Source organism: Urocitellus parryii, chromosome 2 (genome assembly GCF_045843805.1).
Source record: "Urocitellus parryii isolate mUroPar1 chromosome 2, mUroPar1.hap1, whole genome shotgun sequence".
NCBI classification, from domain to species: Eukaryota; Metazoa; Chordata; class Mammalia; order Rodentia; family Sciuridae; genus Urocitellus; species Urocitellus parryii.
In genome coordinates, this window is record NC_135532.1 from 112858572 (window position 1) to 112873032 (window position 14461).

Sequence of the window (14461 nt, forward strand, 5' to 3'; positions counted from 1 at the left end):
GGCTGTCTCTGGGGTGCTGGATGAAGCTCTGATTATTTCATTTCAGGGCAGTGGCTAATGGCAATGGTGCCATCTCTAATGGCTGAGCCCCGCTCTCCACAGTGACTCAGCTGAAGCGGAGCAGAGCTCATTTGTCCAAGTACTCAGTGTGTGGGCAGCAGCTGAGACTTGGCACTTACTGGCAAATCCAATTTCTAAAACCACGAAAGTCGTCTCTGGACTCACACTTGGGCATCAAGCTTGCCATCTGACCCCTACTCCCTACCACACACACCCTCCCCCTTGATTTGCTCATTTGCCCAGACACCCAAGGCTGGCTCCAGAGGACTGCAGGCTCCAGGCCCAAGGTGTCTGTCCCCATTGGCTGGCTGGTACTGACCAGATGCTCTTGAGAGCTAGATGTGGAACACTGCTTGTGTTCTGAGATTCAGAGCCATGGATGATTCTCACACAACAGTTTCCTGACAATGTGGATTGAATACTGTGTCAAAAAATTATGAGGAGCAATTCCAAACCCAAGAATGTGTTTCTACTTGGTGTCCCTGAAATAACTGAGCTAATGACTAACATTTAGCACTTAGTTGTTAAGGGATATTTTCCCCTTCAGTTTGGAAAACGGGGCTTATCTGGTTTCCTTAAGACACAAATTAAAAAATTATACAGGCCTTTTTCTTTGAATATTTGCACAGGATCACTATATTTGGGTTACTTTTCAATAGCACACGCTACTGGCTCTTGTTCAGTTAGTGAGCCCTGTACACACATAAGAGCTTCCATAACTTTCTAACAATGTGCTACTACGAACCTTCAGGAAAATCCTAAGAAGGTGCCTGCTCATCAACAGTACTTGCAAGCTCTGCACTCAGACGCTTATGTGCTATGTATAGCCTGTCCATGGACCTACAATTATCTACTTTAAAACCACAAAGGTTAGATAAAGTGAATAAAGAGTACGGTGATATCCCTGGAATGTCTAGTTCAGACCCTAGCAGATTCTGTTCAGTATTAATCAGTCCATGATACTGGGCTACTGTGCACAATTTTTAACTATGAGGATCTAACTTTGCTCCACATTGTTTTTCCCTTTAAAAGGCAGTTATCTTATTTTTATTATAAGTGAAATTGTCACTTTCTCTAGACTCCCCATAGGTGATCCCAAGCACACAGGAAGAAACTATAGAGCCAAAGCCTCTCTGTGTGGGGAGCTTCTCCACATCCTCGCTGGCCCCAGTGTCCAGTGAGACTTCTCTATCTCCAAGGGGAATGGATGTGATGTCCCCAATCTAAATTCATAGCATTGTAAGATGAACCTGAGAGGGTGAGCTGTGAGGGGGAGGTATCAGTCAACGAAGATGAGGGGGAAGGGACCTTAATAAAGCAAGGGAACAGCATCACCAACAGTGCTGTCCTGAAATCCCAGTGGGTCAGCCACTCAACATGGGGTGAACAGAAGTCCCTTCATGAAGGTGCGTGGAAGCACCATCTAGAACTTCCTTTCTGCAACAGCCTTCATCAGGTCACATCACAGATCCCTGGCATCTGGAGTTCGCTTCTGCTGGCTTAGCCTGAGATGCCTGCACATCCAGACACCCCATCTTGGTCTCTCCCAGTTCTCTCCTTTAATTGATAAATTCTTGATTCCAATTTTTCTGCTGCTTCCGTGACTGTGCCCATCAATATCCTCCTTATCTCTGAAGCCTCCTTGAAGCAATGCCAAGACTGACCAAGGGCTTCACCTCCTTCCACACACACTGCCTCTTCCTGGCCAGTTTCTGAGCTATGTACATAACAGAAGCTGCTCTCCCTTCCTTGGGTCGTTGGAGACCACCAGATCACCAAACCAGTGGGCGTCCTTCTCCTTGATCTGGCTGTGGCATTTTATGTCATCTACTCCCACAGCTCATCTCACGCTGTATTTAATAAGCCTAACACTCAGCTTGTTTCCACCCAGAAGGTTTGCACTTCTGGTCATTTATTTGAATATTACTCCTTTCCTGGAGTTTGGCGACTGGACTCTTGGTCACCTTTTAATACCTGGCCACCATTTCTGATAAAGCCTACCTCCAGGAAGTACCCTGGACCCACCATCAGCATCCTTCATGCCCACAGGGCTTCCTCCAGGACCACAGCAGGAGCCTCCTGTCCAGTCTGTAGATTTCAGTCACCCCTATCTGTCCTGTGACAGAACCAAGTCATCATCCCATGCCTACAACTCAGTGCACACCCCTGGTACTGCATGTGCGGTCAGCGCGTTTTATATTCTTGACCCTGCCCATGCCCTCCTAGCTCGGGGTACTCACTAGCTTGTGCTCTTCCCACCCACATAGGTGACAGGAATCCACAGCCTGATGAAATCTCATTTCTGTGAAGCCTCCCCCAAACCTCTCCAGTCCAGAGAAACTTCCCTCAGAGCACTGCTCCTGCCTGTCTTAAGGAATACATGACTGCATCTCTGTGCCACCTGAGTGGAGGCAGAGACCCATCTTGTCTCACACAAAGATAAAAGGAGTAATCCTGGAGTTGCCTATCATTTTAAGCCAGCCAAGCCAAGGACTGTCAATAAATGGAATTTATACAAAAATTATTCAGCCAAGAAGAATGAGTTTCCAAATCAGCTTATAGGCATCCCTCACATATTGTGCTATGACTGTCTTAATAGACTGTCTCCACATACAATGATGATTCATGAAAGTTATCTTCTAAGTTACTGAGATTTGAGTTTCTAAAAGTCATGAAAGGTAAAAATTGTTTTAGTCAGCTTTTTTGCTGCTCTGACTTAAAGACCCATCCAGCACAATTGTAGAGGAAGAAGAGTTTATTTGGGGGCTCACAGTTTCAGAGGTCTTAGTTCATAGAAGGCCGGCTCCTCTCCTCAGGGTTCGAGGTGAGGCTGAATGTCATGGTGGGAGAGGGTGGCACAGGAAAGCAGCTCACATCACAGTGATCAGGAAAACAGATTCCACCTGCCAGATACAAATATATATACCCTAAAGCCACACCTCAGTTCCCACCTCAGCCAGGAACACCCACCACTTCAGCCACCACTCAGTTAATCCCATCAGGGGATTGAATCTCTGATTGGGTTAAGACTCTCACAACCCAATCACTTCTCCTATGAACCTCTGGCATTGTCTCACATGTGAGCTTTTGGGGTACACCTCATGTGCAAACCAAATCAATAATCATAGCAGTCTCATATTAAGCAGGTTTAAAAAATGTCTTCCAAATTATAGATTTTTGGGTGCAAAACAACAATGCCACAGGAAAAACCCATCTGATTTCTTCAAGTGTTCAAAAGAAGTGGCAGAGATGCTGCCAATCACTGATTAGATTTAAAGCCAATGGTAAGAGAAAGCCATTCAGCAGACGAGGAAGCAATGAGTTTGGAAAGACCCAACCACCAGGTCATAAGGAGATCACCAGCCTTTTTTGATCTAATGAATAATGCTACTCCCCTAACAGCTTTAGGTCAACCTTCAGCATCATTACAGCCACCGAGTTGTTTCCCAGTGGATGTCCGTGGCTAGGTGAGGCCCAAGTCTCCAAGTCAACACAGATGCCAGCAATCGTAGGTCTGCCCCAAAGTCTTGCTGTGAGAGATGCCCTGATACGACCAAATCTGAACCTTAATCATGACTGAAATTCTGAATTTTGTCTAAAAAAATGCCTTAATATGCTTTTTCCCCCCCTCTTAGATGATTACGGACATATCGATCCCTCAGTGAGACCCATCTGGGACTTGGCCGTTCTTGGCAGCTCTTATGTGATGTGGGAAAGGACGACCCAGTTTTCATACTACTACCCGTTACAGCTCAGCAGGGTGAAGCAGTGGGTAAGGACTCTGAGGCTCCCTGGCACCCAAGACCCAACAATGCGGTGTCCTTAGACCAAAGTCATGTGAATCATCTACATCTCATTCACTCAATAGTACATGAATGCCTGCAGCAGGCCAGGTATTATTTAAGGGACTGAAGATGTGACAGTGAGTAGGAACAATGCTATTGCCCTCACTGAGAAGAATTCAGGAGAGAAGACAGTGAACTCATAAGTATGCTTCACATGTGCAAGTGCTACATAAAGAAGGCAGGCAGAGGTTCTGGGTCTTAATAGGAGACTTACTTCAGCCTGAAGTGAGGCTGAGCTGAGCAGAAGACCAAGGGAGCCCAGGGGTTTCAGGCAGAGGTATGGCTGCTGGGATGGAGAGGCATCGGTGAGGCTGGTAGGGATGGAGTGAGAAGGGGACTGTGCAGGGGACAAGAGCATGGGGAGGGCAGCTGTTCTTGCAAGGCCTTAGAGGTCATTAGAAGAGTCTGGAACTTTGCTCTTTCTCCGATTAGCAGAAGAGTGACACAACCCCATTCATAAAGGACCATTCTGGCCACTACATTGAGGGGCTGTAGGGAGGCCAGAGAGAAGCAAAGACCAGTGCCTACTGCAGTGATGGAGGCGAGGCCAGCATGCAGTGGAGATGGTGCGGAAGACTGCTGGGATCTGCTCCTGGGCTGGACCCGAAAGTCAGAAAACGATCAGCTTCAGGATGATCTTAGAACTTGGGCCTAATTCTGGAAGGATAGGGTTTACATTTTCTGATTGGGGAAGATTTGGGGGAAATGATCTCGAATTGTGGTATGCTAAATCCTGTAGACAGGTAGAGAGCCTGGGCAGTCACCTAGACCTACAGGTCTGATCGGGGAGGAATGGGCTAGAGTCACGACCATACAGGGGTATATGAAGCCACAGGGCTGGATGAGATCATGGGCAGTAGGGGAGACAAATCAGCTGCTGAAGGACTGAATCCTGGAGCCTTGTAACCTCCGATCTCAGACAGGAGTAGAGGTTGCCTAGAGACCAGAGGATGGCAGTGGGGTGCTGGCAGGAGGTAGCCGCCACGTGGGAGCCAGCGGCCCTTCAGTGCCAGCTGGTTCTGTCTCCTCACTGAGGGGCAGTTGTCAGCTGAGAGCAGGCCCAGAGGAGGTACTGAGAGTGTTGGGGCACTATGAGCCCCTCAGGTCCTTCAAGGCTTGGATTCAGAGGACTAGTTTCTTCTGGGTGGGCATGGGTGCAAAGGGAGCCCAGCACTGAATTTAACGATGCTGGGATCTTCGTCAGGCAAGTGTGATATGGCAGAAGGCATGTATCCACAGAAAACAAAATCAACTTCCCTGAGAGGCAGGTGGAACTAATCGGAAGTACTAATTCTTAAAATTCTTCTTCTTCTTTTTTTTTTTTTTTAGGGGCCTGGGGATATAGTTCAGAGATAGAGTGCCTACATAGCTTGTGCAAAAGACCCTGGACTCTATCCCCAGCATTATAAAATAAAGTTAAAATAGTTCTCAATAATTGCTAAAAAATGAACTTTGACTTTTAACTCACATCATATACCAAAATTAAAATTCATTTTTTCATGGATTTATCCCTGGATAAGTCATCAATGAGTTCTCTGAGTACTAAGATTTGGCCAGCATGAGTCAGCATTTCAGCATCTGGAAGTTTGGTGTGCCTTCTGAAGGCTACTTTTATTTTCAACCACTGAGCCACATCCCCAGCCCTGTTTTGTATTTTATTAGAAACAGGTTCTCACTGAGTTGCTTAGTGCCTCTCCGTTGTTGCTGAGGCTGGTTTTGAACTCACAATTCTCTTGCCTCAGCCTCCCCAGATGCTGGGATTACAGGTGTGTGCCACCACAACCAGCTAAAAGGCCACTTTTAACGGCCCTTCTTTACTTACTTTTTCTTCTCCTTACAGAGTAACTTTTAATAGAAATCACCATCTAGTTGATTCTATGTGACTACTCAGGATACAGTGTTAGTTAGATGTAAGTCTGACTCACTGCAAGTGCGACAGTGGAGACATACATGAAAACTACACTATTAAAAAGAAAAAAAAATGAGGGAGAATGGTTACTAGGAATTTTAGATTTTTTTTTTTAAACCCTGTGAGGTTTGAATTTTAGATAAATATTTGAGTAGACAACTGACCTGGTCACCCAAGGCAAATCACTTCATCTCTCAGGTTCTACAATGAGGACTAACAAAGTGATTGAAGCCCTTAACATCAACCTAACCTCACGGGGCAGTGTGAAGTTGGTGTCCAGTTAGATGGGCATTTCATCTTAGAGTTCTTTTAGGAGTTCTCTTAATGAGAAGTACTGTCCACACACATCCACAGATTTTCAAATTCTGCTGTTCAGTGGCCACCAAGAATTTCCATATCTTTCAGCAAAAGCAGCAACATAAGTAAGAAGCAAAACAAGCAATGTTTTTAAAAGCTCTAAGAAAGGTTTTGGGGGACAGAAACAGGGCAGGTAAAGCCAAAATGTAGAGGCCAGAAGTGACTAGAGGTACTCAAAACAGCACAAGAACTCTCCCCATGGGGTCATTGTCTTTATACTGGGGGTTAAACTCACCTTTCAATACAACTGTGCAAGAGCATGACAAGTTATAAATGCACAACCCAGGTGAACAAGGCCTCAATGAGAAAAGAAAGGAAGAATTCAAAAGACAGCTACAAAATGAGACCCACCTCACTAAAAATTATATCTTTAGAACTGAAGAATCCATGTTGTCCCTATACCACAAGGACTGTGTCAAGGACAAGGGAGACGCACTGGCTGGGAGACAGAGGGACTTCCCACGCACTCAGCCTTGACCTCATGCCTCCTAAGCTGCTCCACTGGCGCCAGATTGTGTAAGCATCCAACCATATAACCAGCAGCATGTGGCTGCCACCAGTGTGACTCTCTAGAAGCCACAGGCATGTTACAGCAACATCCCATCCACTAACCTGGTCTGCTGAGAAAGCTACTTGTGATGGCTGATCTGAACTTCAGCCTCCTCCCTATCAGATGGGAGGTGGAGGGGACAAACACCACATCCAGGCTGCTTCCAGGAAGATCAGAGTGCTGAGTGATTAAAAAATACCACACTAAATCATCATCAATTTGGACCACAAGGATTTGGACAGAAGCCAAAGAGATTGTTCTGAATAATATTAAAAATAATGACTTCTTGGCAGAGCTTGACCGAGCAGGGGTGGTCCCATCCTGGGGTGCTCTGTGCTCTGCTATACTGGGAAGTGCAATGTCCTCCCTGTAGTTCTCCAGGGGCTCTGCTCTGTAGATTGGGTCAAGGGTGCTTCCTCCTACAGTGTAAAGGGTGTCCCAACAACTGCGTCAAGGAATTCTCAATCAAACGCACAGGGCTTCCAAGCATCATCACCTTTTAGACTTCATCATAGACTGAGTGCCACTGAGTCAATAGCAGGATGGTGAGTCAGACAGAGTGCAGGGCTAGCATTTGTTCTAAGACCTGTCTCTTTTTTGCCTAGGATCTGGAGACTGCCATGATTTCCTTCAGAAATGCTACTTTCAAAAGCAAAACAGATACTGTCCTGAACAAACACTCTAAGTTTCTAAGCAAAACCAATTTTTAAATTATAAAAAAACACAGTGAACAGACCTTGTGCAGACAGCACAAAAGCCCAATATATTACATGGACAGCAGCTGGTGTGAAACATCCCAGGAGAGAGCCACTTCCTTCCAAGGTCAAGACAGTCTCCAAATGAAGGTCAAACAAGGCTAAATATACCCCCAAAGAAATACCACCAGCCTGACAGTCATCTGCTGGTGTCTGTGGGGAACAGTTTCCAGGCCCTCATCACATACCAAACACCATGATGTTAAGTTATTTATATAAAATGGCTTGGCATTTGCATATAACCTACATACATAGCCTCATATACTTTAGTCATGTCTAGATTTCTTTTGGTAGATAATACAGTGACATGTGAATAGTGTTATACTGTAATGTTTAGAGAATAATGACCAAAAAAAGCCCACATGTGTTCGGTGCAGACACAACTTCAAAAACCATTTTGACCCTTAGTTGGCTGCATGCCTGGATACAGAACACCTGGATATGAAGGGCCGACTCTATCTGGAACTTCCTGTAGCTTGTTCTCTCCTGAAAGACATGGAACTTTCTCTGATGAGTTCCCAGACTTGTTGCTCCGTGTCAGACACCTGCTGTGAACACTAGTGGGCACGATGCCAGGCAGGGGAGGAGCCACCACGCAACACAAAGCAGCACTACATGAAAAGCAGTCTACCTGTGATTCACTCAGGCAGGTTCTGCCCTGCAGCACCCTTCACACCTACGCACACTCCTGACTTGGAAAACTCCACCAGGTCAAAATTAACTTGTTTTTGTTTTTGCTTTTTCATAGTCTCAATAAAAATCTGGTAGGATACTAAAACTATATTCCAAATTGAAGGTTTTAAGAAATCCTTCCTGTCTTCCATTGTTACTAGTAAAGAAATAAGTACACTTGACATCAAAAAAAGGAAATGTCAAAAAGAAAACAGAAAATTGGCTTGCTTACTAGTAAAATGCATAGAAATCACATAAATAAAAGAGGTGAGGATAAGTGCTTGTCCACTGAGAGGCCCCAATACTCTGGTTTACAAATGGTTCCAATACGTGACGAAGGTGGTTTGGGGAGAGTCATCTGGGAGGGATGGAGAACCACACAAGAATGTGTGCGCAGTGCCCAGCACAGGACGGGGCACAGAACAGGGTCCCTGGCAGACACCCCAGAAATGCTGGCTGCCTTTCCCTGTGCTGCTGCCTGGGGTGGCAGGGCTGACCCAGCAGCTTACAGTGCACACAGGAGCTGTGCTGCCAAGAGCCAGCCTACCCCACAGACCTCAGCCCTCATCCCAAATTACAGTATCAGAAAGAAAAGTGATAAAGACATCCGACCAGCATTTTGTGCTACTTAGTGATAAAACCAAAGGGAGAACCCACACCTTGATGCACCCTGATACAGAATACAATGAAGGAAATAGGGCTCAAATCTTAAGGCTGCAGAGAGTCAAGGTACCCCTTCAAACCAAGAACATGTGTGTCCAAGCTCCCCATTCTGTTATACTCACTCTGTTTTTTTCCTCCAGAAAACCAGTGATCATGCAATCGACTTCGATTACACTGTCCTGCTGCATGAATTCCCAACACAGGTAAAACACAAGCTTGTACAGAGAAGTATTTCTACCTTAAGTTCTGTGCGGTTTAATATTTTATAACTCTGTGTCCTAGGAAATCATTCCCTGCCATATTCACCTGATCTGGTACCCCGGCAAGCCACTTAAAGTGAAGTACCGGTGTGAAGAGATACAAACCCCAGTCGAAGCTTCTTCTGGAACTGAGGAAGGATCTGCTGTGGCACCAACAGAGTTTAGTAATTTCTAAAAAACAAAAAGCTGATTATACCAAATTCTAGACAAAATGACTTTCCTAGCCTAAACAATTAGTTTAGTTCTGGAGCCTGTGACTATCAGCAAAAACTCAAATGTATCAGCTGCTGTTCAGCTGGCCTGTGTGGTCTAGCTCTGGGCCACAGGGGCATGCTGAGCTTTGCTCATGCTGGGCACCCACTAGCAGGTTTCTTGGAGTTTCAGCCCTGGAATGTGAAATCCAGGCAACCAGTATCAGTACCTGCTGCAGAGGCTGATAATTATTAAAAAAAAAAAAAAAAAAAAAAAAAAAAGGTTTCAACTCTGAATTTGCATTTCTTACTCTTCTTAATATACTGTTAACTATTTTATGTCCCACAGTTGCTCCTATCCTGTATGTCAACAAGTATATTTTCAGTCAAAGAAAACTGTAGGGAAAATAATAACTGTTTAAGGAATTCCACTGTTTTGTTACTTCAAGCAAGTATTCCTTTTTAACTTGGCATCTACTATCTACTTTTAAATAAATGTTCATAGTTCTAAATAATAAAATGTGTTAAATGTGTTTGCAGAGATTTGTATGCATAGGCAACATTTATGCTAAGCTGAAATTAAATAAAAACCTTAATATTGCTTGATTCAAATTTTAAATAATACCATATCTCACTAGATCAAGTGGCTGCCTGCAAATACACATTAACTCAAAGTATACCAAACATTAACAATCTTCATTTACAAGGACAATCTGGATCCAGAGTTGGCCCAAGTAATTTATAAAAGCAAACAACATGTACCATAATCAAATTCAGTGGAGTACCTGCCCGAGGCAGGAAGAACTGACCCAGGAAATATTACCATCATTGCCTCTATGAATTATTATAATGTAATGGAACACTTCTATCAGTGTCTAGAACCTTAGGCCAGGTTCCTCACTCAATAATTGATTAGGAAGCATCAACCTTAAATTATAACAAAATACATACACAACTTGACTCACAATGGGGTTTTTACATTGAAAACTCCATTGTAAATTGAAAACACCACAGGTTTAAAATGTGTTTAATACACTAACCTATCAAACACCCTGGCTTAGCAACATTATACCCTGTAGTGCCGGCTCCTGTACCACCCAGCATTTCAAGGGGGTGAGCACATGCCCACTACCAGCTTGGGGGAAGACCAGAATTCTACGTATGGCTTCTCTCCAAGGCATATCACTTTCACACCACTATGAAGTTGAAAAACCCCAAGGTGAACCCGCTCAGTCAGAGTGGTCTATTAGTCTGCACTATTAGATAACTGGAAAAACTGATAGAAAAGACAAAAAAAGATAAGGACTCTCATAAAGATAAGCGGATCTAATTTATGTGTTTTTCTACTTAAAACCCCAACTTTGCATTTACCTTCCCCAGATCCAACTGTTTTAAAGCGTTCTAAGTACTCTGAAGCACTGTACGCGGTCACTTAAAGGCAACTCAGGCCCTCCCAACCTATTCGATAAAAAAAAGAAGTACTTCTTTGAAAATATAAAAACAGTCTACAATGTTTAATCACACCAAAAATCAAGAGAGAAAGTTCTTTCCCTAAATCATCTTCAAAAGTAGCTCTCAAGAGCATTATTTTGCCAGGTGTGGTGGCACATGCCTGTAACCCCAGCAGTCAAGGCAGAAGGATTGTGAGTTCAAAGCCAGCCTCAGCAACTTAGTGGGGCAAGGCCCTGTCGCTAATTTAAAAAAAAAAAAAAAAAAGAGCTGGGGATATGGCTCAGTGATTAAGTGCACTTGGGTCAACCCACGGTAAAAATACAACATCATTATAGCATACTCCATGTCCTGTGATCTTCAACTTCTTTTAGTATCGCATTAGGGACTAGAAAGGGGGAAATTGGTGGTGTGTCGGCTTTCTCCAGGTCTTCACTGGCAAAGGGGAATTTCCATTAGTGAGATCAGTCTTGCAAATGTGACCATAATTCACCCAGGGAAGGATTCTAAGGTAACCCTCGAACAGACTCTGCTTTGGTGTAACAATTACAAAGGGTAATCACACAGGCAAACAACAAACACAATTACCTCATTTACAATACTTATGAAAGCTAAACCAACTAAAAATTTTCTCACTATCATCATTAGACTATTCTTTCTGGCACAAACTCTAAAACTGCTGACTTGATTTTTCTAACTGATTTTACTAGTAACTACAGAGAAAAATTACTGCATTTGGTTTGGCATAAAATGAAAACCTATGTACCCTAAGCTGTCTTTCCTTATGAGTGTGAAGCCCTGATGCCCATGATAATACCATCCAACACCACATTCACTTGTCTGAATTCTTCATAATTTTCAAAAACTTAAAGACATGCAAAATGGAGCCAGGACTTTCCCTGTACTCCACTTTATCCCACTAGGTTTCAGTTTTCCCACCTGAAGCATCAGTCGTTACAAGTAGCAACTTGCTAACAAGTTCTTCTGAAAGTCAAGGGAGGCTTTGTATTTTGCACTTGGAATCTACATCTTAGTTTATCATGCCCATTTTTCCCAGATTAGAAAATTCTGACCTGTTCTGTGACCTTTCTAGCTTTTGGAGTACAAAAATCATCTCATGCTCTCTGGCACTTATTTGAATGGATAAATGAGTGAATGCTCACCTAAGTTTCCTGTGAACACAATTAACTGATTTCAATGATGCATTATAGTGCTATTTATCTGAAATAGGTGAGCTGCAATTCAAGCTTCAATTCAACAATCTGTAGTGCCAGCAACGCAAATGGACTACATCCCAGAATGTCTCAGCTTACTCCTTTCTGGGGCTGCCAAATTTGAGACTCACTCCAATTTCTAAACCATGAAAAATCCCAAACTTCAGAACTGATTCAATTTTAGTGATTTTGCAAACTACACAGTCTAAGAATGAGCAGTGAGGAAATGAGTAACAGGAAAAAAAAAAAGTCTTAAAGTTATCAAATGGTGAACCAATAGTCTAAATTCTTATATCACACAAAAGAATATTAATAATATGTCACATCTAAATTGCAAACATCTTTCATTTCCTGTCTTGGGTGTAAGTGCAGATCATCCTGCAGTTATCTTCAGCACTGAATGCATTTTGGAATCATCTAGAAAAGTTTCAGAGTATTTAGCTTTAAGCTCCCCAGTGATTTTAGGGTGCAGTCAGGCCTGGGCACCCGTGCAGTACCTCCTCGTCTGTGCCTACCAGCTGACACAGCAGTGCTGTCTTTCCTTAAGTCAGGCAGCAGTTACCTTCACAAGAGTAATACAGAAGCTCTCATTTATGAATACTCTCATTAATCTTTCCCATTCTTCTCATGTAGTGTTTACTAACTACCACTAAGCTAATGAGTTAGCAGGGACTGTGGATTCTGGTCCTGGAGCTGTCTCCACAGGGTGCTGTTCAAGACATTCCCCTAAGCTAGGACGGTGTCACTGCCTATGATATGTTGGTGATGCATTAGATACCTAGAGTCCTTTTTAACATTGCAACTTTATAACCAGAATATTTAACAAATTAAGGATGTATCCAAATTTACCCATCTTTCTGATATTCTTAATGGCCAGATGTACCCTGCTATAACTTGTGTATTGGCTCATGCAGAACAGTATTCAAAATCATCAAGAAGGGTTCAAGGTGCTGACCAAATGCCTCAGCAACCATGTTTTCCAGGCCTGATGCCACTGGAGAAACACATGTTCGTGGGGAATGTGCTTCCTCAACAGCAACCAAAGTATACATTTTAACACTTAATGAGCTGTGTGGGCTTGCAAAAATTTACCTTCAATTTCTCTATTGCAAAAAAAACTCTCTCACGGGGTTGAGAGAATTAAATTAGGTAATTCACTTAACAAACTACTCAGCAAATGTCTTGAAAACATGTGCTCAATATTTAATCCTTTTTTTTTCAACCTAGAAATCTTAAATTATACAGTCCAATCTATAAATAAATTAAAAAAAAAACCAAAAGCACTTAAAATCAGTTATTTCATTTCTATAATCCAGTAAGGAAAAAGACTAGGAGATGTGTATAGTATAAGATAATTTTTGGATTAAGAAATTTGGGATAGTATGGTGAACTGCCTGGGAAAACCTAACTTATTGTGGAAACCAAAGCTGAAATGTTTGTTCTCTCACAATCTCAATGAATATGTGACAAATTCTAATAGACTCAAAATTCAACTAGCGTTTACTAGGCGAATGAACTGACAGGGCAACAATTCTGTAAATCATACTTTATTATTTAGGGCTACAGAAACATTTAGGCGAACACAATCCAGAACAGCACATGTGAAGGTCTATTTTACTTCAGAGAGGACTGCAAGTAACATATGTACTCCTAAAACAGAGGCAGTTACAAATGTGCAGAATCCATAAACTGAAGCAATCTGCCATATATGAATCAGCTGTTCCCTAGCAGGGACATATGACATGCCCTCTTAAACAGGATGGCCTGCCCATTAATGACATTATCAAACATTATAATGTACAAAATTCACTTGCAAGTCTTCAGCAAAGTAACTTAAAAATTCAATGTAGGAGACACAGACAATAAAATTATTGTTTGATAAACAAACTGTTAACAAAAGTGTCCATTGCCCATTGCTGAATCTAGATGGAAGGTACATGGCTGTTCCAATTCCAACTTTTCCATATGTTGAAAATTCTCATGAAAAAGAAAATATGGAAAGGAGGTTTATACACCTATTCTAAGTTTAGGAGCATAATTGAAATTAATCCCTTTCTCCCTTAAATAAATATTAAGTATATTTCAGGAATATTTGATTTGATTTTTCAATGAACTACAAAACCAACCAACAGAGTTGAGACATACATAGAATTATCTTAGAATATATGTAATAGAAGCTCCTGAATTTAAAATAGGAAGTGCTTCTAAAACTTGTTTCAGCAACCTGATTTCACTCCGCTGGAATTCATCATATCTAAGTCTTGCATATTCACTTAAAGTTACTAAACTCACAACAAGGAAAGTCAGTTCTTGGCTTTTCCTTTTTTTACAGGAAGTTGACCTGTTGCTTCCAAGTGCTTATTAATGAGGTCTTCCTGTGTGGAAGGTAAACACGGCTGGTATCTGCAATATTCCATGGTGTATTCTCCTTTTCCCTAGGAATTTAAAAGGCAGAGAGAGACAGAACAGAGAGAGTTTTTTTGTTTGTTTGTTTGTTTTTTTTTACAACTATGGAATCATGTAAAGCCACAATCTC

General features: G+C 42.5%; 2 protein-coding genes across 2 annotated transcripts in view; one reads left to right on the forward strand and one right to left on the reverse strand.

Annotated features, from left to right (window-relative positions):
* The window catches only part of Rarres1 (retinoic acid receptor responder 1), a 40635-nt gene extending 30858 nt beyond the window's left edge, over positions 1–9777 (forward strand). Inside the window, exons 4-6 of the mRNA XM_026392925.2 lie at positions 3696–3832; positions 8952–9014; positions 9094–9777. Coding sequence (XP_026248710.1) covers positions 3696–3832; positions 8952–9014; positions 9094–9246 — 353 coding nt within the window. The 3' untranslated portion in view covers positions 9247–9777. The remainder of the gene's footprint in view (positions 1–3695; positions 3833–8951; positions 9015–9093) is intronic.
* Positions 9778–13456: 3679 nt separating this feature from the next.
* Positions 13457–14461, reverse strand: part of Gfm1 (G elongation factor mitochondrial 1) — a 40358-nt gene continuing 39353 nt past the window's right edge. The window contains exon 18 of the mRNA XM_026392909.2: positions 13457–14360. Coding sequence (XP_026248694.1) covers positions 14229–14360 — 132 coding nt within the window. The 3' untranslated portion in view covers positions 13457–14228. The remainder of the gene's footprint in view (positions 14361–14461) is intronic.